Here is a 21,525-nt window from a genome sequence, read left to right on the forward strand (position 1 = left end):
GTGCTGCATCAATCAAAAACAAAAAAACGCTTATTAGCTTTATAACATATGTTATAACACTCAAGCTAAATAATTGCATCCATATTACATTTCTGCTTAAAGGCTACCACATAGCTTATAAAGTCACAAGCCTGAATTTGACATCAGTTAACACAATGGGGCGTCCATTAAACATTAAACATCCATTAAACAAGTTCTAAAAAAAAAGAAAATCAATCTTTAGCTGTGTTCTTGACATACTGCCTGACTATGAACCTTATGTAGACTGTTTGTACTATATGGCATAGCCATTACCCTTTACAGCTCCATCACTTTCACTTCAGAACCTCTCTGAAGCCTTTGTGGTCCAGGACTGTTTCCAAAGAAGGACGTGGATTCAGAAATCAAACTGGATTCTCTGAAAACCAAAATAGTCACAGAATTTCCTTTTTGTTCCATAGCAGCTAGTTTACTGATGCTGTAGAGGTGCAAATGTCTGTTTAGTTTTATAGGTTGTGGTGCTTAACAAAATTTATTGGAAAAACAGGATATGGGGACTGGATTAAAGTTTAAGAAGTACCAGGTTTGGTTTGTGGGCCTTAGTTTTGAATTCAACTAATATGTAATAAAAGAAACTGATCTGTCAGAATCAGAGAGATTTAAAGATTACAGATACATTTGAAGTCCAAATGTTCTATTTCAGCAAGGAAAAGCTAACATTTTGTTCCATTTGTAGTTTTTGGCTACAAAGAACCAGATTTCTCGTTGCTTTTCTGGGTTTTTATATGTATTCGGTTTGGATATTTAATGAATCCTGCTAAAACAATCTTGCAGAGACAAATATAAAATTGAATACAGCTTTATGAGAAGGCTTTCAGTTACTTTTAACATGCACTGTGATTCAAATGTTAGCATAAAGATCCAGTATGCAGTTGCCATTAGGTCTTACCGCTTCCTTAAAAACACCTGATGTGGACGTCAGAGATCCTATACTTGTTCAAAACTTCTCAGGTATATAAACAGCACTGAGGAGCTTGGACCAAGTCTAGGAGCAGAGACAAACACTTTGCCAGGCAGTGTAGGGATTTCAGAGGTCATACTCACAAATCAGACTTTTCTACTTGTTGCTATAGTAGCAGTAATCCTATCTGAGTAGTTTGCATTTCCTTTACCCTTATCTACAGCTGAGCCCTGTGCTCTGCCAGCAACCTAAGTAAAGAGGTTTAAATCGCACCTGAGTTTTAAAAGGCAGGGGTCCCCCCTCCCGGGTCTTCGTCCATGTGCTGAGAAAGATGGGTTTGTGAATCTCAGTGGAGCAGCTGAAGGCAGCTGTGAGTTTAAACAAGGCACTAAGAGGAACTAAAGATCTGATAATTACAGATCACTTCCTTGTCTCATTCTGAGGAAACAATGTACCTTATCTGAGCATTTTTGGAAAAAGGAAGTGCACCTTTTTGTCTCTTTCTCTAAGCCTGTGTTGCCTTTTAACAGTCAGGAAATGCTAACAATGTGTATGAAGTTCTTTTAGAGAACATGAAAAGTGAACATTAAATAGCATGATACTTTATCATGCTTTATTAGGCAACTTTGTCCTGTCATTGCTGCCATTGTTAAGAGTGGAGAATTAGAGAACCATCTGGAGTAAGCTCTTTAGTCAAGTCATCATGTGAATTTCTTGAAGCAGTGGATTAGATTTTAGTCTCACCCCACCAGTTTGGTTGGAATGAAAACCTCTTTATCAGCTTTTGTTGCATGTTTCAGTATACACAGTAGACACAAAATCCAGCTAAACAAAACATGGGAGACATTACTCATCCAGATTTAATCTCAGTAACTAATTTTACTTCAGATAATAAAATTAGTAACTAGATTTTATTTTGCACTTCAGGAGGTTTTGGAGACATAGTCAGTGGTGTCTCTGTTCAACTCCTCATTAACACAAATATCTAATCAGACAGTGACGTGGCATTAACTCAAGATGACCTGCTGAAGTTTGAACAGGGTTAAGAATTGTTTTTTTATGTTCAACGGGCTGGTCTGAGATTTTCCTGTGCAGCATCTCTTGACTTTACAAAGAATGGTCCAAGAAACATCAAATATCCAGCAAGCGGCAGTTCTCTGGGTGCAAAATACCTTAATGCCACACGTCAGAGGAAAATGGCCAGACTGCCTCGAGCTGCCTCGAGCTGATAGGAAGGGAACAGTAACAAGGTGTGCATAAGGGCATCACTGAGCGTGCAACATGTCAAACCTTGAAGCAGATGGGCTACAGGAGCAGAAGACCATACTAGTGCCATCCTGTCAGTTATGAAATAAGGCTAGATTTGGCACAGTTCATGGTGGTGTAAAGGTTTCTTGCCATATTTCGGCATAGTTGAAACGCCACGGCCTACCTGTGACCACTGTGCGCCCATCTTCTGACAGATGCTTCCAACAGGAAAACAGACCTTGTTATAAAACTATCATGATCTCAAACTGGTTCTTGCACATGATGATAGGTTCCCTGTATTCATGTCTGTGAAGGTTCTCAGTCATCCAGGTCATCGTAGTCTAAGGAGCCAAGGTGTGAGCCACACCCGCTTTCTCACCTTGGCTCATGTGATTAGGTAGAGGATCATCAGGGGGTCCTTTGTCCCTCTTTGGGAGGAAACTCCCACTGGGTTTAAATCTGGGACTCTCCACCATTTGACCCTTAGAACTGAAGAAGCTTCTCGGATGAGAGGTGAAACGTCTTCAAGCAACTCAAAGAAGTCCAGACGCTTTTCTTTCCAAGCTCCTTAGACTTCCCTGTATTCAAATGACCTCCACAGTCACCAGCGCTCAATCCAATAGATCACCTATGGGAAACCTGCAGCAACTATGTGATGTTGTCATGTCTCAGAGGAATGTTTCCAGCACCTTGTTGAATCTGCGCCACAAAGCTGTTCTCGAGGCGAAAGGGGGTACAAACCAGTACTCACAATGTGTACCTAATAAAGTGAAGTCATCAAACAATGCACACATCACCAAGTGCACCACCAGAGGGCAATGCAGCACAAAACAGAGCTTGTGCCGTTGAGATTGTGTTAAAGACCAACCAAGCGATCCTATTAGTTGATTTAATCCACTCAGTACCAACATAACTTTTCTAGGGTCTTAGGAACAAACTGTAAGACATGTCAGTTGGGTGATTCAGCAGGTTTTTTTTACATTTCCGTCTTATAAAAAACAAAAAAACAAATGAAAAAACCTTTACAGATCTGGTTAGACCAGCCCCATTCTCTAGAAGGGAGGTATAGTTTGTCTGTAAGTTTTGCCACAAATGCATTGAAGTGTGCAACAAGAATTAGTGTCTGGGCGCCTGGGCTTTCCTCCTACAGTACTAAAATTTGCATGTTAGGTCAAAGTTTCTGTAGGTGTGAATGTGAGTGGCAGTGGCTGTCTCTGCACCATTAGCCCTGTGATAACTGGGCCAACAGACTAGACAGTCTCACCCCACCAGTTTGGTTGGAATAAAGAGACCCAGACCCTGAATCAGGACAGCAGAAGAAAATTGATGGATTGATGTTGAATTGATTTGAATTCTTATTATAAGAGAAACAGTATAGGAGGTCTGTGCAGTGTGAATCTTTTTAAGGACATACAAAATAAAGTTGTTTTATTTATTTAATGGTCACCTGTTTTCACGTGTTAGACTTTAATTTTTTGCTTTTTTTAGATTCATAACTTTTCACTTATGACTGTGAAAACTTCCCCTAGTTATACAGTAACTTTCATACCGTTCCTGTTTGTCTGCTCTGCTGCTCTGTCAAATAACAAAGTCACAGCAGTAAACAAGATAAAATAGTCGGGATAGACAGGATTAAATTCAAATCTTTTATTTAACTTGAAATAAGCACTGAATAAATACATCGAACATGCCTTTGTGGCTCTTTGTGGTGTCACAATAAATAGAAAATACCACATTAATAAGAAAAGAAAAACAAAAAAACCCCTTTATGCTCAGATTTGCAATGCACTTCTGTCAGCTATTCTTTAAGACAAACTCACATAAATAAACATCAAAGTAGAGAGAACCAGCAGTGAATGTGCTCTGTGTATTTAAATGTTAGCTGTTTTGCAAACAATCTTCTAAGAGCTGTAGAACAGGTTGCACAAGCATTCACAAGAAAAAAAGTTTAAATTTGTCCTTAGTTGTTCACTTGATTCATAAAACTGACATATGCAGACACAAAAACACTTTTGCATTTATATGGTTTCACAGTTATTGCACTTTTTTTTAAACAGCAGTAACATAAAGGCCCCAAATCAAACATTATCATATATTTGTATGTAAAATGAGCTCTGCACTGTCACCATATCTTACATTTTTAACATTCACAGTAAGTATTTTCGAGCTCAGCCACATTCCACACTGTCTTTAAGGTCGTATTTGTTTACATCATCACATGTCGGTCCTCGCTGCAGCATCTCTGTGCTGTCAGTGCCTCTGTGGGGCTAACTGCAGTGCTTACAAGACTGATGGACAAATATTTTACTGACTCAGTGTCTCACATGAAGCTTAAGATGTATAACAGCATTTCTTGTTTTGCTTCTGTCCAAATCTGACCCTTGCAAACAAGGAACTTTAAATCTATTTACAACAGTTTTCTGCCCCCCAGTCTCACTTTGTCCTTTGTGCATCTCAATATCGCTATGAGAGGAGGCAGCTGTTGGTTTTGTTCATAGGAGGTCGTTTGTTGCTGTCTTTGGGGAAGGTTTCCCGCCTCCGGCACAGTGCTGGACTGAGCCGACTAGGAAGATTGGCCTGCTGGAGCAGCTCCCTGAAAGCTTCCAGGACATTGATGTTGTCTTTGGCTGAAGACTCCAAGAAGCTGTGGTTCCAGTCCAACTCCACAGTGGACTCCACGTCCTCGCTGGACACCTGTCGCTCATTGTTACGATCAATCTTGTTCCCTATCACCACAATCGGTGTGTACTTGTCCTCTTTGATATCTAGGATCTCATCCCGCAGACTCTTGACTGCCTCCAGAGAGTCAGGGTCATCCACAGCGTAGACCAGAGCAAAGGCATCACTGTTCTGGATGGAGAGCCTGCGCATGGCAGGGAAGGAGTAGCTGCCACTGGTGTCCATGATGTTGATAGTGACTTTGACACCCCCCACCTCATATTCTTTCCTGTGGAGCTCCTCCACTGTACGCCGATGCTTTGGCTCAAAGGTATCTTTGAGGAAACGTTGGATGAGGGCTGTCTTTCCCACTCCACCTGCTCCCAAAAACACCAGACGCACCTCTGTCTTCTCTTTCACTTCAATAGACATCTTGATGTGCTTCTTCGTGTAACAGGAAGAATTTGCCTTTTTTCACCCCTCTATTCTTCTCCTCTTTGGCTGTGGATCCTTAGCCTGGAAGGTGTTTTGATGGCAATGATGAAGAGGGAAGTGGTTGGCATGTGAGTCTGCCTATGAGGCTACACTGCTCATTTATTTACACACATTGCCTGCCCCCTTCTGCTCCCAGCCAATCAGCAGGGAGCAGTGGCTCCATCTTGAACCTGCACCAGCCAATCAGAGATACATGTAAATCAAGTCCAGTAAGAGAAAAAAAAGGTGATACTGAGATACTTTCACTGAGAGTTTTTGTGTGCAGTGCAGAAAGCATTCCTGACTGCTGGCTCAACATCAAATATCTCAACACATCTGTTTATCTGAAAAATAATACTTCCCTTTGCAGCAAGGAGGTTAATCATTTTCATCTTTTGCTAAAAGTTTGTTGTAAAAGAGTTTATACTATAAATTGTTCACACTCAAGTGGAATTTTTCTTCTAACATAAAAGACTTAATACTCAGTTGTTGTAGCACCAGAATCAGAAAAAATATTTAAGGCTTTTGGTCTGCCTTCTAGAGTTCATTTAGGCAACTACAAAGTCGATATCAGCCACAGTTCTGACAGATCAGCTTTCTATGTCTAATAGGCAAGTCTCATATGGAGCATAATGTTTAAATTGTTTTAGCCTGCTAAAAGTTGCTGTGCACATGCAAGCTGCTTTGCTACCCATTTTTGTCCTTCTAATATTGTGACTGACTTATTCACATCTATTGTACCTGATCGCTGCTTTGTTCGGTACTGATGGTCTTTTATCTTCTTCACAGATCTCAGAACAGAGCAATAATGAAAAATATAAATCACTGTAAATAAACACTGTTTGACTTTATTTGTCCTCACTGAAGTATTGTAATTTAAATTTACTGGTATAAGAAAAAGAAAGTAGTCACAGGATTCTGTGGCATTCAGTACAACCTTACTGCTTCCATAAGAAGCAGTATAAAGAATTAACTAGCAGCCAGTTGGTGATAATGAAGTGCACATCATTAACTGATAATCAGCAAGCGTGAGCACCTCTATAAAGGCATAATTTTCACAGTGTGCCAGTCTAATGCATTCAGTTGTCTGTTAACACAATCTTCCCAGAAGTGAATGTCCCAGCAAATTAACCACAAGGTCAGACTGTGGAACGCTCAGAGAAATAGTAAAAAACCCCAAAAGCTACATCTCAGACTCTACAGGCCTCAGTTAGCATTTTAAATGTCGAAGCTCATGACAGGACAGTTAGAAAAAGATTGAACAATTTTGGCTTGTTTGGAAACGTTGCCAAAAGTCCTAAGGCTTGTAAAGTTGTATCTGAACAAACTGCAAGACTTCTGGAGAAATTTCTTTGGGAAACATGAGAGGAAACTGGAGATGTTTGTACATGCAAAGCGGCATATTTGGAGAAAATCAAGTGCAGCATATCAGTGCAAACACTTCATTTCAACTGTGAAGCACGGTAGTGGAGGTGTGATGAAATGAGCTTTGACCATAAACTCAATTGTAAGGATTCTTGTGAGGACACATGACTGACAGCTAAAGGTTGACTCTAATTAGGACATAAACAGGACAATGATCACAAGCACAGCAGCAAATGCACAACAGAATGACTGAAAAAGAATATGTGGATTGTGTAATTCACTCTAAATATCCAAAATAAATTGTCAATTCATGTCATTTTTGAGTTTACTGATTTTACATCATGATTGTAATGCATACTGCACTCTACTTAAAGGGGAATGTTAATAACCAGTAATATACTGGCTAATTCAGGAAATAAAACAAGCACACTGTCACCGTTTTCTCTTTTGCAATAAATATTAACTGTAATACTTTTTAAGTACAGTTTATGATCTTACTTTTATTCATTAGGGATGCTACATTTAGACTAGATGTCCATATTGATCATATTTCTCTAAAGATGGAATGCAATGTCTCTCTCTGCTCAGGTTTTCACTTCATTGGTGAGTATTGGTGCAAAAATAGCTTTGGTCTTTGGGCTTTTCCATTCTGTGGATGCATAACTTTGTTTTGGCAGCTTTGATCATTTCTAGCTTAAAAAAACAAAATACTGATAAAATGCTAAATTCGAGAGTTCAAACCAGCTGGGGAAGTTAGTGTAGTTTTTATTTATAGTCTTGACCGTGAACAGTATCTTTATTTTGGTCTGTTTTTCTTCAGCATGATCCATTTTTAGATATGATTTACTTTTGTTTGCTTTTTTAAACATCCACTCCAGGCTTCTCGGATGTTAGATACAGATGTGAGAATAGTAGCAGCACCAGCAGTGATGTAGCATTGAGCTGGTGGTCGCCTGGAGGCGTTGGTTTCTGTTGACTGACTGTCACAGTGGAAGGAACAATTTGTTTTTTGAGCACATGGCCTTTCATATGGTCACAGGATCTGGTGTTCTGTTAAGCAACTCTGATTTTTGTACACTGGTTACTCTGATATTATTCAGCTATAAAAGAAGAAGAAGAAAAAAACCCTTATTTTGACATGTAACTGTGGTTTGCCCAGCATGTCTGCCTTTACTGTCCAAAGCAAAATGAAGGTTACAGTTTAGAGCGATGTTACCCAATGTTCCCCTAACTTCCAAAACAGTTTTTGAGAAAGGTATCAGGAGCATTAATTCAGTTGCATAAGTAGTATAATATAATAGTTGCATAAGGTACATAATATATCTAATGCCTATCTGTTTATTTCTAACTGTTAGTTCAGCAGGGTGTGTCATATTGACACGCCCATCAGTCAAACACTCAAACTGTCATGTTTCACAAGATGTTTCTTTGTCACACTACACTGGTCCAGTGCCATTGCTGGATACGCACGTACTCTGTACGTAGTCTGTACTTACAGTTGCAAAGTTTGCACTTCATGCCAGAACCTGTACCAAAAAACTGCTCGTAGTAAGAGCCAATATAAATTTAGATGGGAGCAACGATATAGATGTTGATATAGCTGAAAAAAAGAACAACTTTATTTATTGTTCAGTGAATTCACAAACAGAGGAGTGTAAGATAACATCAGGGTGAGCTAAGGCCAAAATGATATATAAATTGCACCATTTAACACAAGCTCAGCCAACCTGTGCAAATGTAGCAAACCAAACTTCAACAGCTTACCTCCTTAGTCTAACAAAAATATAAGGAACACCTAGAAAAAAAATAGTAGCTCACCCCTACTTACTTCCTTCTAAACACAGATCAAACTTCCAATTACATAACCACCGTTGTGGCTGGCTGAGTGAAAGGGAGGCAAATTATCCTCAGCAGGTGGCGGTCATCTTGTCTCCATATATAGGGTGCAATCCTCAGGTTGAAGCCAATGATCTGAATGCTTTAGACTTGCCACATCAATACCAGTCAGGCACTGGCATAATCTGATTAGCATGCTCTTATCCTATACAGACGAAATACACAAAATAAAAGATATATGGCGATGTCCTTTGGGCAGACAAGGTTGCAAAAACTAAACACAGCATATCAGCACAAATACCTCATACCAAATTATCCAGTCTCTGAAGAAGATGTGCCCTCATAGTACATTCATCCGTGGTACTAAACCAAAGTCATATAACTCCAGTGCTGTATACCCAAAGGTACCCAAAGGTAGCTGTAGGTCACAAGGCTGAATGTTAGCACATTTTTTTGTGTCTGTGCTACTTATTCCCTATTGGTACTTAACAGTTGGTATGAGGTCCAGAGTTAAGCATGGTGGTGGAGGGGTCATGATTTGGGCTTGTTCTGCACCCACGGGAACAGGGCACCTTGCAGTCACTCAGCTGACTATTCAGATTTCTGTATATCAAAGTCTCCTAAAATCAAATGTGAGGCCATCGGTCTGACAGCTAAAGCTTGGCTGGAATTGACTCATGCAACAGGACAATGATTCCAAGCACAGGAACAAATCTGCAACAGAATATCTGAAAAAGAAAACAATCAAGGTGCTGCAATGGTCCAATCAAGATCTCCAGACCTCCTTGAAATACTGTGTGAACTTAAGAGTGTCTCCACTATAAGTATGAAGTATGGGCAGGTAAATCAGTTCTTTATTTCCTGCAGAGTGGCACCATTTGATCTGTTGGCACCACCCGCAGTATTTTGTAGAGTTGGAATTCCTGAGGGAACCTGAGGGATAAGATCGTCTCTGCAGAAGAAGTTGATCGATATCCAGGATGATCGTAATAGCAGTCCAGCTTTTTTAAAGCTTTTTTTGGTTTAGTTTTTGTGTGCAGGAACTGTACAATTGTTCAGACCAGTTTCTTTCAGGGCTTCAACATTGATGCACTGTGTCATTATTTTTTTTTAAACAAACACATACACTGACATACAGGTAACACAAAGGGTTGGTCGCACATACTGCTCCATCATCCATCTGAAACAAAAGAGAGCGTCACACATGCATAATGACCACGGCAATGGAGTGATCTGACAGAGCATTTTTTGATGGATACTTACCTAATATGACCATATCTGAATTATTTTAAAATCAAAAGCTTTTTCAGAGCATAGATGCATATTCATTTTTTATTGTTCCAGGACAGCACGATCAGTCTCCTTTGTCTTAATTTGTTCCTAAATTCTTCTGGATCACCTTATTTACAGCAGATTGCAGACACGTCTTTACCGTTCACATATTCCAGCAAAAAGAACAGAAAACATACACCAACCTCCACCTCATCATTCTCTTAATCCATCTTTTTCATTCAGTGGCTTTTGGGATTTTAACTTTGGCTACAGGTCCTCTGACTGTCCTTTGACTCTGGAACAGCATGTCCTGGATTATGAAAGGTGCGGTGGTGGAAGGGGAAGAAGCAACATACCAAATGGCGAGCGGTCTCATTATATCTCGCCGTAGCAGCAGGTCTGCTCAGCAACTGAGCAATTATTGTTTACCATGAGGCAAAAGCTCTCATCTATATCATTATGATTTTTCTACTGTACATGGATATATCTAAAATATCATCCAGTTAATGCTTTTTTTCTCTGAATCACTCATACTTTCTAGGAATTAGTCAGTGCCGCTTTGATTGTTCTTTTTCAACATCAGCCAAGGCACCAATGGCAGTTATGTCTCTCCCGCCAAGGTTAGCAATAATTGAAGGTGAGCCTTTGTATGCATCAGATGTCTGCAAGGCTGAGTGAGCATTACAAAAACCCACTGGATGGCAGGCATCCACACAAGCGTGCATGTGTGTGTGTGTAATATGTGTTTGCATGCACTCAACAACAAATCTTTGAACATCCTGAGAAACAGCTAATAACATTTGGACTGGGTGTACTGGGATTTCGTTACGCAACCTTCAGCACTGAAAGGTGAAGGCAGCTGGACAACAGGGAGTGAGCTGATGAGTACATTTAATGCCCGCTGTGCTTTTTATATTGAGTAAGCTCACAAACTGTTCATGTTACAGTCATAAGGCACATAATAAAGAGAAATATAAAAAACATTATATGTGGGGAAAAAAATCATAATTTTGCAATTTAGTCCCTCTGATTGAAGATGACAACAGAGGACAGCTGTCTTCAGTTATTCTCTGAATTTGTTTGTAAGCAGTGACTCAGGCTTTTTTTTAAAAAAAAAGAAGATTAATTAATAAAAATAATGATAACAATAAAATCCATATAGAGATATTGCCCAGAAATACCTGCCACTCTCCTGAGAAAATAGCCAAGTTTCTTTGTAAGAATAATGTTACAGGTAGTATATGAAAATTCTGCATATTCAGAAAAATGTTAATATGCAAATTAAACTTAGAAATATAGAATTATAGAATCACTTAAGGATTATATTGTGTGCTAAGGATTGTACAGGGTGGGCCATTTATATGGATACACTGTAATAAAATGGGAATGGTTGGTGATATTAAAGTCCTGTTCGTGGCACATTAGTATGTGTGGGGGCAAACTCCTCAAGATGGGTGGTGACCATGGTGGCGATTTAGAAGTCGGCCATCTTGGATACAACTTTTGTTTTTTCAATAGGAGGAGGGCCATGTGACACATCAAACGTATTGGTAATGTCACAAGAAAAACAATGGTGTGCTTGGTTTCAACGTAACTTTATTCTTTCATGAGTTATTTACAAGTTTCTGACCACTTATAAAATGTGTTCAATGTGCTGCCCATTGTGTTGGATTGTCAATGCAACCCTCTTCTCCCACTCTTCACACACTGATAGCAACACCGCAGGAGAAATGCCAGCACAGGCATCCAGTATCCGTAGTTTCAGGTGCTGCACATCTCGTATCTTCACACCATAGACAATTGCCTTCAGATGACCCCAAAGATAAAAGTCTAAGGGGGTCAGATTGGGAGACCTTGGGGGCCATTCAACTGGCCCACGATGACCAATCCACTTTCCAGGAAACTGTTCATCTAGGAATGCTCGGACCTGGCACCCATAATGTGGTGGTGCACCATCTTGCTGGAAAATCTCAGGGAACGTGCCAGCTTCAGTGCATAAAGCGGGAAACACATCATCATGTAGAGATTTCAAATATCCAGTGGCCTTGAGGTTTCCATTGATGAAGAATGGACCCACTATTGTTGTACCCCATATACTACACTAAACCATCACTTTTGTTGTTCCAACAGTCTTGGAGGGATCCATCCAATGTGGGTTAGTGTCAGACCAATAGCGGTGGTTGTGTTAGGTCATCCTCGTTGAGATGCTGCAGTAACTGGAGTTTGTAAGGGTGCCATTTGTGAGTAGCTAATATCCGCCGAAGGGATGTTCGACCAGTTTCACGAAACTTAGCAAGCAGTTTGCTAACTGCAGCATGGGAGATGGGTGGTCTCGTAGGGTGTCTTGCATTGAAATCTGCTGCAATGACCCGGTTACTGCGTTCACCAGATATCAACACAATTTCGATCCGCTCCTCACGTGTTAACCTCTTCGACAATGTCAATGGCTGTGAACAAAGAGAAACTTGTAAATAACTCATGAAAGAATAAAGTTACGTTGAAACCAAGCACACCATTGTTTTTCTTGTGACATTACCAATAAGTTTGATGTGTCACATGGCCCTCTTCCTATTGGAAAAACAAAAGTTCTATCCAAGATGGCCGACTTCTAAATGGCCACCATGGTCACCACCCATCTTGAGGAGTTTGCCCCCTCACATATGCTAATGTGCCACAAACAGGACTTTAATATCACCAACCATTCCCATTTTATTACGGTGTATCCATATGAATGGCCCACCCTGTACTGTATGTACTGCACCAAGACAATAACAGTTACATTCTAATGACATTAGCACTCAAAGCACTTTACTTTATATTATTTTAAGTCTTTACATTGATCGCTGGATATGATTGTTGTTTTCTAATAAAGCTATCATTACTGATCATTGTCCCTGTTTTCATTCCCAATGCATCAAACCCTGGAGCTTTGCTGAAGCCGCTGATATCTCAGAGACACACACAAGGTATCCTTTGGCAACGGAGCCATGGAGCACCTGTCACCAATGCCACTTTCACCGCAGATGCTTCATATAAGAGCAATTTATTGCAGTGCATATCATTTGTGTGTCATTTTACAACATGTGAACGGTTGTATTTTAAGCCAAATGATATTCTTTTGTTAAAACGTCCAAGTATAAGTTTTGGTGGCTAAACTGAAGCAGCCATTAAAATTGCAAATCCACAGTGGAAATCAGTTTCACCTTTTATAATGCAGAATTTACAAAATTATAAACACATCAAGTTCAGTAAATATCCAAAGAGTGGGTGAAAATGGATCACAATGCCATTAATAACCGTTCAGCAAAGATTATTCATTGTTATTTAAAGAATAACTATTAAAAAGTTAAATAACTCTAAGTTCACAGTAATGGAGGTTATTGAGGAATTACAGAATTTTTAATCTGATTAAACAGGTGCGAGTCGGTGGCCCACATTTGACTTTAACGAGTTAACTAAAAGGGTGGTAACACGATCTCAGAATGAGATTTAGAGAGATTTCATAAGCCAAGACCTTTTCAGACATGCTCCTCTGTGCTCAGTACTGTGAGGTTATGAGCTCCTAAGCCTTTTTTTGTCCCTTGTGTCCAAAGCATCAGAAGACCATCTGCGGCAAACATCTTTTTAATTTGAAGGATTGTGTGCAGGTTTCTCGCTGGAGGTTTCGGGATTCAGCACTTGATGAAAAGTGTTGAGTTTAGAGTAGCTGCTATATTAAACAACACCTCCTTAAAACCTCTGGAATTATATATATTATATATATATTTTTAAATATGTGTTACTTTTTTAGCCAGAAACTACTATATGCTCTGCCAGTAGGCACTGGGGACACAGAGGGAAGAAAATAACTAGATTTATTGAAACTTCAGAATATCGCATTAGAGTGACCTCCGAGTGAAAGTGTGCAATTATTTTCAGAATCTGCATCGATTTTTTTCCCCCTCTGAGCACCCTGGTGTGTGAAGGCAGTTTTGTTCCTGCTTGATATTTGCTGCTGTAAATGTTTATGTATTCCTGACCCAGTTTCTCATTTCAAACTTTATTCAGCTTTCTTTAAAATGCTGCTCATAGAGTGTATGTGGGGTTGTTTTTGGTGAAGCTTCTTAGTGGTGGTTGCAGCAACAGTTGCAGAGCTTCTCCATTCTAGCTGTGATCCCCCCCGATGTCAACTAAAGAGGTCACTTAAACTAATGCTATTTCTAAACCTAAACTGACTTCAGTGTGTTCGGGAGATCGGTTTAACATATAAACAGCAGGCCACGTCTTCTAATGGTTTCTCTCTCAAACCAGATTGACTTGAGCGACAAACCATGTGAGTCTTTTAAGTGTCCGCCTAATGAAAGGGTCGTAAAAGCTTGGTATTCAATCAGGCCTGAAACTCTTGACCTCTGTCATGTTCAGCGTGTAGAGACCTGTAAAGGAATGTGCTTTGATCAATGAGCTTTTGAAAGTTTCACCTTCACGTCTCTCAATGATGCATGTTCAGAATTTGTTCTTCTGCTGTTACGGCTAATTTTAATGTGTCGGTATGTTTCATACTGGGGTGGCGTGCAAACACAGTATAAAATATGGAAATATATGGGTTTGGAAAATGAAGCCAATGTAGAAGTGCGCTACACCTGAATTATATTTGAAGCCCATCAGTGGTAAGATCTGGGGTTGCAAAAAGACTTCTGGTCCTTTACAGGACTATAGGCTTGACTTGAGTTTATGGTCATTTTACTATAACGATCGTACCATAGATAAAAAAAGAAAAGAAAAAGGATCCAACAACGCCACCACCACAAACACAGTGCAGGAGGTGAGTCCCTGACAGCTGCCTGTGTTGGAACGCCTCATGATCAAGGTGGCCAGATCACATGCTTTTTAGTCCTGCAAACTTTTTTATTTGAGATTTGACTCCTTTTGGAGCCTCAAGTGGCCATTAGAGGTTAAAACCCATTAATCTAGTGTAACCATTAAATCTAGTTTACAGTATGATAAAACTTGAAGCTTACATTGCCCATAAACTGAAAAAAGAGATTTGTTGCTGAAACAACTTTGGAAATATTAACATATTTATAAATTTGGAATGTAACTAGGAAAGATGGATGTGCCATTTTAAGGATTTCTGAATAGTAATATGTAATACAAAAGATACGGAAATAACTGATATTCGAGCAGAGAAATATATTTATGCTTCAAAAAATGCATACGATTTTTTATAAACTAAGAGTAGATCATTAAAACACCAGGGAGAAGATTAGAAAACTGATCTTTGTGAAAAGCATTATTAAGCTCCCGCATTACTGATAGAAAGTGCTAGAAACTACTCTCTGACAACTATGGGATAATTAAGCTCTAAGCTACATGACCTTTTCATTAGTGCTGCAAGTCCAAAACTAATTTCAGTTTCAGTTATTAATAAAGTGATAAATTTAATTAAACACAGGATTGAAAGTGAAATATGTCCTGAGGTCTCAAAGCCAGAAAATAATTCATTTAAAAAAAAGATAATTAGGTTCCCAATATAAATATGAGACTTTCACATTCAAGGGAGTCCTCCACCTGTCTTTTGAGTTTTGTCTCTGGTTCATGGAAACATGTGAAATCTAAATTTAATGAAATTTGCAAAATGCAAAATTAAGTTGTTCAGAGGGAAGATGGAGTTAAACCTGCTTCACATGCTATGTGAAATATATATATGTATGTCCCACTGAAGATATATGTATAAAAATAGCATATGCTGCTGCTTTACATTTTACACGTTTTTCATATAATCAAATGTTGTCTGGATGGTTATTAAAATTCGACGTCATATTTCTGATTAATTCTGCTGCTTATTAGAATAACAGACGTTAACAAAACCAAGCTATGTTTATGAAGCATTAGCTGGGACATGCACAACGCACAGTTTGATTATGTTAAGTTGGCATTATGACTTGAGCTCTGTTTACTTGGCCTTTTTTAAGGGACCATTATTATTATTCAGTTAAATTTTGAGTGACTTATTTTTGAATTTTAAATAAAACCCCCATTTGTCTGTTTTTTATGTAAGTGCTGTACAAAAATACAAAATAACTAGTACCAAGGTTGTAATCAAAACTATAACTGAGTCTTTCTTCTTAACCAGCTCAGCCCCTCACATTGCTGTTACCCTTTTCTTTAAATGTGAAAATTCGAGTTGTGAGTGTGATTTTGAAGCTGTCATGGGGATAAATTAAAGAAAAGTTCACCAGATGTTGGATTTCTCTTCTGTGGTTACAGTCAGGCTTCCCAGCCTAGTTTCTGCATTTACTAAACTCAAAATCTTCTCTTCTTCTCAATCTAACAAAAACCTTTGAAAACTTTGCGCATTATTAGCTTTTCACATCTTTCATTTAATGCAGTCAGTAATTTAACTCTTTGCAACTGTGATGTATTTTGTGTTCCATGAATTGCAGTTGATTGACAGCTACTTGTGTCCTAAAAAGCACTTTTTTATATTATGACATCTCAGTTATTAAATGTAGTCCAGTAGTCCGGCCCACTCAGGATGAGGGTGCGCTATACGATTCTGAGATCCCCGTTCTAATGTATTTACATGCGCACACAGAGAAGAGCTTACCTTTTATTCTCTCTTGCTGCTTGTGAAACCTTTATCTAAATGTACAATCCTTGAAAACACGGGCAGTGCTTGCAGTTTACCGGCAGAAGCCATATAGAAGAAGCTATAAAAATGAGTCAGAATAGATATGGGAAGCTCTGGAAATGTTGCACAAAGAAGCACTTGACCTTTAGATCTATCAGGATGTTACACCGCAAGGGGAATTAATTTCTTGTATTGGTACTGCACATAGGCCACCACTGAATGCCGTGTGAGTGAATGCTGGAGAATCTTCAAATTCATCTTTATGTATTATCACATAAAACTAAGGGCAGGTTTCTCAACTGTCTATTTGTGATTCTGGTGGAGTCAGTGTGCATATATACATGTTTCATCTAAACTTTATTTCCTGTGAAAGGTGAACAAGCAACCTTTCATTTATTCTTTGCACAGACAGAATACAGAACTGCATGCGGAGGTTTTTATTCTGCTGACTTCTACTTGCTGTGGTTTAAACCAGCAGGAGTGCTGGTGCAGCCGAAAGCACGACTCTCCTGTCTTGTTCGATAACATCACATAGAAGACCAAATGAGTTTATTGAACTCCAAACATTTTGTTAGAAGAGTTTACTGTGGACACATGAGCATAGCGACGCTGACAGCTTGACAGTTCAAACAGCAGGTTAAGAGTTTATAGAGATTTTACAGGACTGAAAAGCATACCCCAAAAAACTGTGAATCTGTTATACAATCAAGGTTAAAATTCTCCAGCTGATTATTAGCATCTGTGGACATTAGGCGCTTTTGTGAGCCAAGCTTTTGTTTTTGCAATTAGATATTTTTTCTGTCTCCCTCTGGTGATATACATCCTTCAGTCAGGGTTATGTGCTATCTAACTAAACACTATGCAAATTTGAAGTGACATCAATGACCCGCTCACCAGTCATCCATTAGTGTCTTATGCAACAAGCTATGTTGGGGGAAATGTTGAATAATAAATCTCATTGGGAACTACCGTGAATCACCACACCGATGTAAGATTCTTCCAGTCTCTAAGCACATTTTACAGCGTGAAAGATAAACATGTTGTCTCATCAGTTTTTTTTAGAAAGCCCTGCATTTGCATTGTGCCTCCCAAGGCCTTCTTCAAGGTGACTTCATTCTTGGAGTACTGATAACTCCAAGCATTGAGTGACCTTGGTGGTATTTGCATCAGCATGACTCAAATAGATGAAGATTCTACCAGTACTGCCATTTTTTTGTTTCTAGTTTTAAGTCACGATTTTATGATAATGAAGTAAAATTTAAAAATGCATAATTTTTTTGTCACAAAATTTCTCTATAATTAGGGAAACTGGACACTATTAGGTAAACATGTTTAAATTCTTGTTAATGCAAATATCAAATCAGCCAATCACATGGCAGCAACTGATTGGATTTAGACATGGTCAAGACAACCCAAAGTTCAAGTTGAGAATTACAATGTGAAATAAAGATTATTTAATTGACTTTGAAAAACCATACCTTGGTGGTATGTAGAAGAGCATCCACGAGTGCACAACATGTTTAACCTTGAGGAAACTGGGTGCTATTTCTGTCAGCTAAGACCAGAAGCTGAGGTTACATTTGGGTTCTGGCTCACCACAATTAGACAGTAAAAAACTGAAAAATGTTTCCTGGTCTGACTAGTTTTGATTTTTGCTTTATATTTGGATGGTAGGGTCAGCATCTGATGTAAAGATGGAAGCGTGTATCCATTCTGCCTAGTGGTGTAATGGTGCGGGTTACAGTTGGCCCTTTAGCACCAACTGAGCATCATATAAACACCATAGCATTTTGTTGCTGGCCATCCCCTAATGACCAAATCATCTCAAAGAGTGATTTTGAACATGACAGTGAGTTCATTGTATTAAAATAGAATAGAATAGAATTCAACTTTATTGTCATTGCACATGCACAGGTACAGGGCAACAAAATGCAGTTTGCATCCATCCAGAAGTGCTTTAGTGATATAGATATATTACAATATATATTAGCAATAATATAGATATGTAAGTATATTACAGAAATGGGTCTATTATGGTATGTTATAATGTACACGGTATGAAGTATTTTGTGAATATTCTATAACTATAAGTATGTACAGGCTGTAAGCTATGTACAGGATATGAACAGGATATAAATATGAAAAACTATACAGAATATGAAATAACTTTACAGAAATCTGAGATATACAGTTATACAGAAATGGGAACTATGCAAGTTGTAAACAGTTGTAGGGTTAAAAATTATCGTATGTACAGAATGATTATTTACACAGAGCTATACAGTAGTGCAGTTAAGATAATTGAGGGTGTGGATAATTTCTACAGAGGCTATATAAAGTGCTAGTGGTCTCCACAGTCACCAGATCTCAATTAATTACAGCACCCGTGAGTTGTGGTAGAACAGGAGAGTCAAATCATGGATGTGCAAATCTGTACTAACTGTGTGATGCTATCATATCAATGTGGACCCAAATCTCTGAGGAATCTTTCCAGCACCTTACTTGCTCTATACTGACGGAGATATAGGCAGCCAACCCAGGTGTACCTAATGAAGTGGCCATTGAATGTAAACATCACAGTTGAATAGTTTATTCTGTTTACGATGGGGACCTGCAAAAAATGGTCAAATTCTGTAAATGCTTCAGTGCTTCCGTTGTGCTGTTTTAAAGTGTCAAAGGTTTTCATGAAATCAAAGTGCCATTGGAAAAATCTCCGATTTTATTAAGTTTGCTCATGATAAAAAGAAAAAAAATATTAGATCAAACTTCTGAGTGTATGAAAAGAAAATATAATCACATACTGAGTGATTACTATCTATAAAATCATTTCTTTTTTAAAAGCTGTGTAGCTCTTGGGGATTGATGCTATGGCGCACACAGACATTGACATGTGTCTCTTCACCGCTCAGTTCAGCTGTTCTCAACTTCTGGCTGATTTTTCCAGTTTAGGTCCTAATGTCACTGGGCTGCCGGCTGCACTCTGCAAACACACAGGAAAGCACCCACCCACCCATACATACACACACTGACCCTCTGTTTTCAAAGCACAAGTGTGAAAACTCTCGAGTGTCGTGAACCTCGTTGAGAAGGTGTAGTGGTTGGAGTCTGTGTTTGGGTTCCAGGACACGTGACTCGAGGCTTTGTTTGACTGTGTAATGCAGCGAGATAATGGATAGTAATGTGACCAGTGACCAGTCGACCGACTGACTCAGAATCACACAATGAATTCTGTGTGTTCATTTAAGGTCATCAGCTTACTTTAGCATTGCTGCCATTCTGTTTTGTTTTCCTCAAACCTCTGCAGGTACAAATTCCTTGAATGGTAAATAATTTATCTACAGTAATTGCCTGAATTATATTTTACATGCTTTCAAGGTGTATTATATGCAGTGTACTGTGTTTACAAAGATAGGAGGACGAGTAATTGAAATTCTAAATGAAGTTTTACAGTAAAGTTAGCATACTTTAAAAAATCACATTTTCATACAGAGTGGTCTTAGGAACATATCTTCTTACACACACACACACACACACACACACACACACACACACACACACACACACACACACACACACACACACACACAGTTATGTTTTCATATCTTAGTGGGGACATCTAATTGACATAATGCTTTCCCTATCCACTTACCCTAACCCTAACTATCAAAAATGAATGAATAACCCTAACCTTTAGCCCAACCCTAACCATAAGCTAATTGTAACCCTGACACTAAAACCACATTTTGAGTCTCAAAAATGCCTTTAAACTCAAGGGCACAGGCATTTTGTCGCCATAAGGCCTGGTGGTCACCACAAGTATAGTAACGTTCCAGTTTTTGGTTTCCACAAAGATTTAACAACATTTTTTAAAGTCAGTTGTAATGGGTTTTTTTTCATCTTTGAAATTAAGGTCATTGCCTTACACATTTTGAACCCTTGATTTGTGCTCAATTTTGAAGACACAGTTTAAGCAATAGGGAGACGAAGTACTCTGAGAGGAAGAGAAACTTTATGCGTGCACTTGTACAGACACGCAACACATTCCCGTTCCCCGATCAAGCCAATTAATGTCACTGGATGAGTCCCGCGCAATGCGCAGAATAGCTATTAGAGTTTGTGTTATGTTGCTGGTGTTGCCATTTCCCCCCGCATTGCTCTCTGTAGGCCTGTAATTTGTGCAGCAAGTGTAAGTTATGGATTCTTCCACAGACGGAAAAAAGGGGAGGAGCCTGAGCAACCACCGTTTACATAAAATAAGTGCCCTGCAGCTGTGCTCCACTTATCTTTTTAATTGCAGGCGAAAGCATTTTACTGATGATGCATTATGTTCACCTCTATGTCAAAATTTCCACCGTGACTCATAAAAAATATCACCTGCAATCATCGTCAAATGGATTTTTTTTTAGCCACCAAAGTTAAAATGTTCTGTTCTGTAGTTGAATTGATGCACATTAAAAACAGCGTACATCTAGACCTGTTTGCTTATGCAACTATGACGACCCAGTAAAAATGTTTTCAAGTGTATCCATGAGCCATGAAAGTGGTTCATGATCACTATCCTAAAACTGGAGGAGTTAAATGGAGTTCAACATCTCATCATTTTTTTTTCAACCTTTGGATGTTCCGTGTTCCTGCGTGGGTTTTTTCCTAGGTGCTCCAGTTTCCTTCCACAGTCCAAACACACAGTGAATGAACAAATGGATTAATTGTTGATTCTAAATTGGCCGTGGGAGGAGATGAGGAAAAGGATGTCTTACACTCCGTTAGTCCTATGATAGACTGGCAACTCATATATGGTGTACCTCGCCTTCGCTATCCTGGACCGTAAAGCTGTTAACAAAATAGAGTCTGAGATAGAGAACTGTGATATTTCTGTGCATTCGAAAGGCAAAGGTAATTTAATTAGTACTTAAAGTACTGTAGATTTGGTTGTCTTACTGTTGCGGTTTTGAAAATTCAGGCCTGAAATCTGGCACTTTAATTTTCCACCTGTCTGAATATACCTTCAATATTTCATGACTGATGATGTAGAGAGACAGGTGCTGATGCAGTCAGAACTAAAATAAATATGTTTTTAGGAGGTACATGACTTCCGTGTTCCATGCAAATGGTTTGCTCAAGC

General features: G+C 38.9%; 1 protein-coding gene across 1 annotated transcript; it reads right to left on the reverse strand.

Annotated features, from left to right (window-relative positions):
- Positions 1-3,820: 3,820 nt before the first annotated feature.
- LOC147332314 (ras-related protein Rap-2a-like) lies at positions 3,821-5,395 on the reverse strand. The gene has a single exon (XM_086290583.1). The coding sequence runs from the start codon at positions 5,276-5,278 to the stop codon at positions 4,652-4,654; it is 627 nt and encodes a 208-aa protein (XP_086146709.1). The 5' UTR covers positions 5,279-5,395; the 3' UTR covers positions 3,821-4,651.
- Between the last annotated feature and the right edge of the window lie 16,130 nt (positions 5,396-21,525).

This window comes from Aulonocara sp. 'chitande type north' Nkhata Bay, linkage group LG4 (assembly GCF_057382095.1).
Source record: "Aulonocara sp. 'chitande type north' Nkhata Bay isolate Kocher_YH1m ecotype deep benthic linkage group LG4, A_spYH_male_GT1.1, whole genome shotgun sequence".
NCBI classification, from domain to species: Eukaryota; Metazoa; Chordata; class Actinopteri; order Cichliformes; family Cichlidae; genus Aulonocara; species Aulonocara sp. 'chitande type north' Nkhata Bay.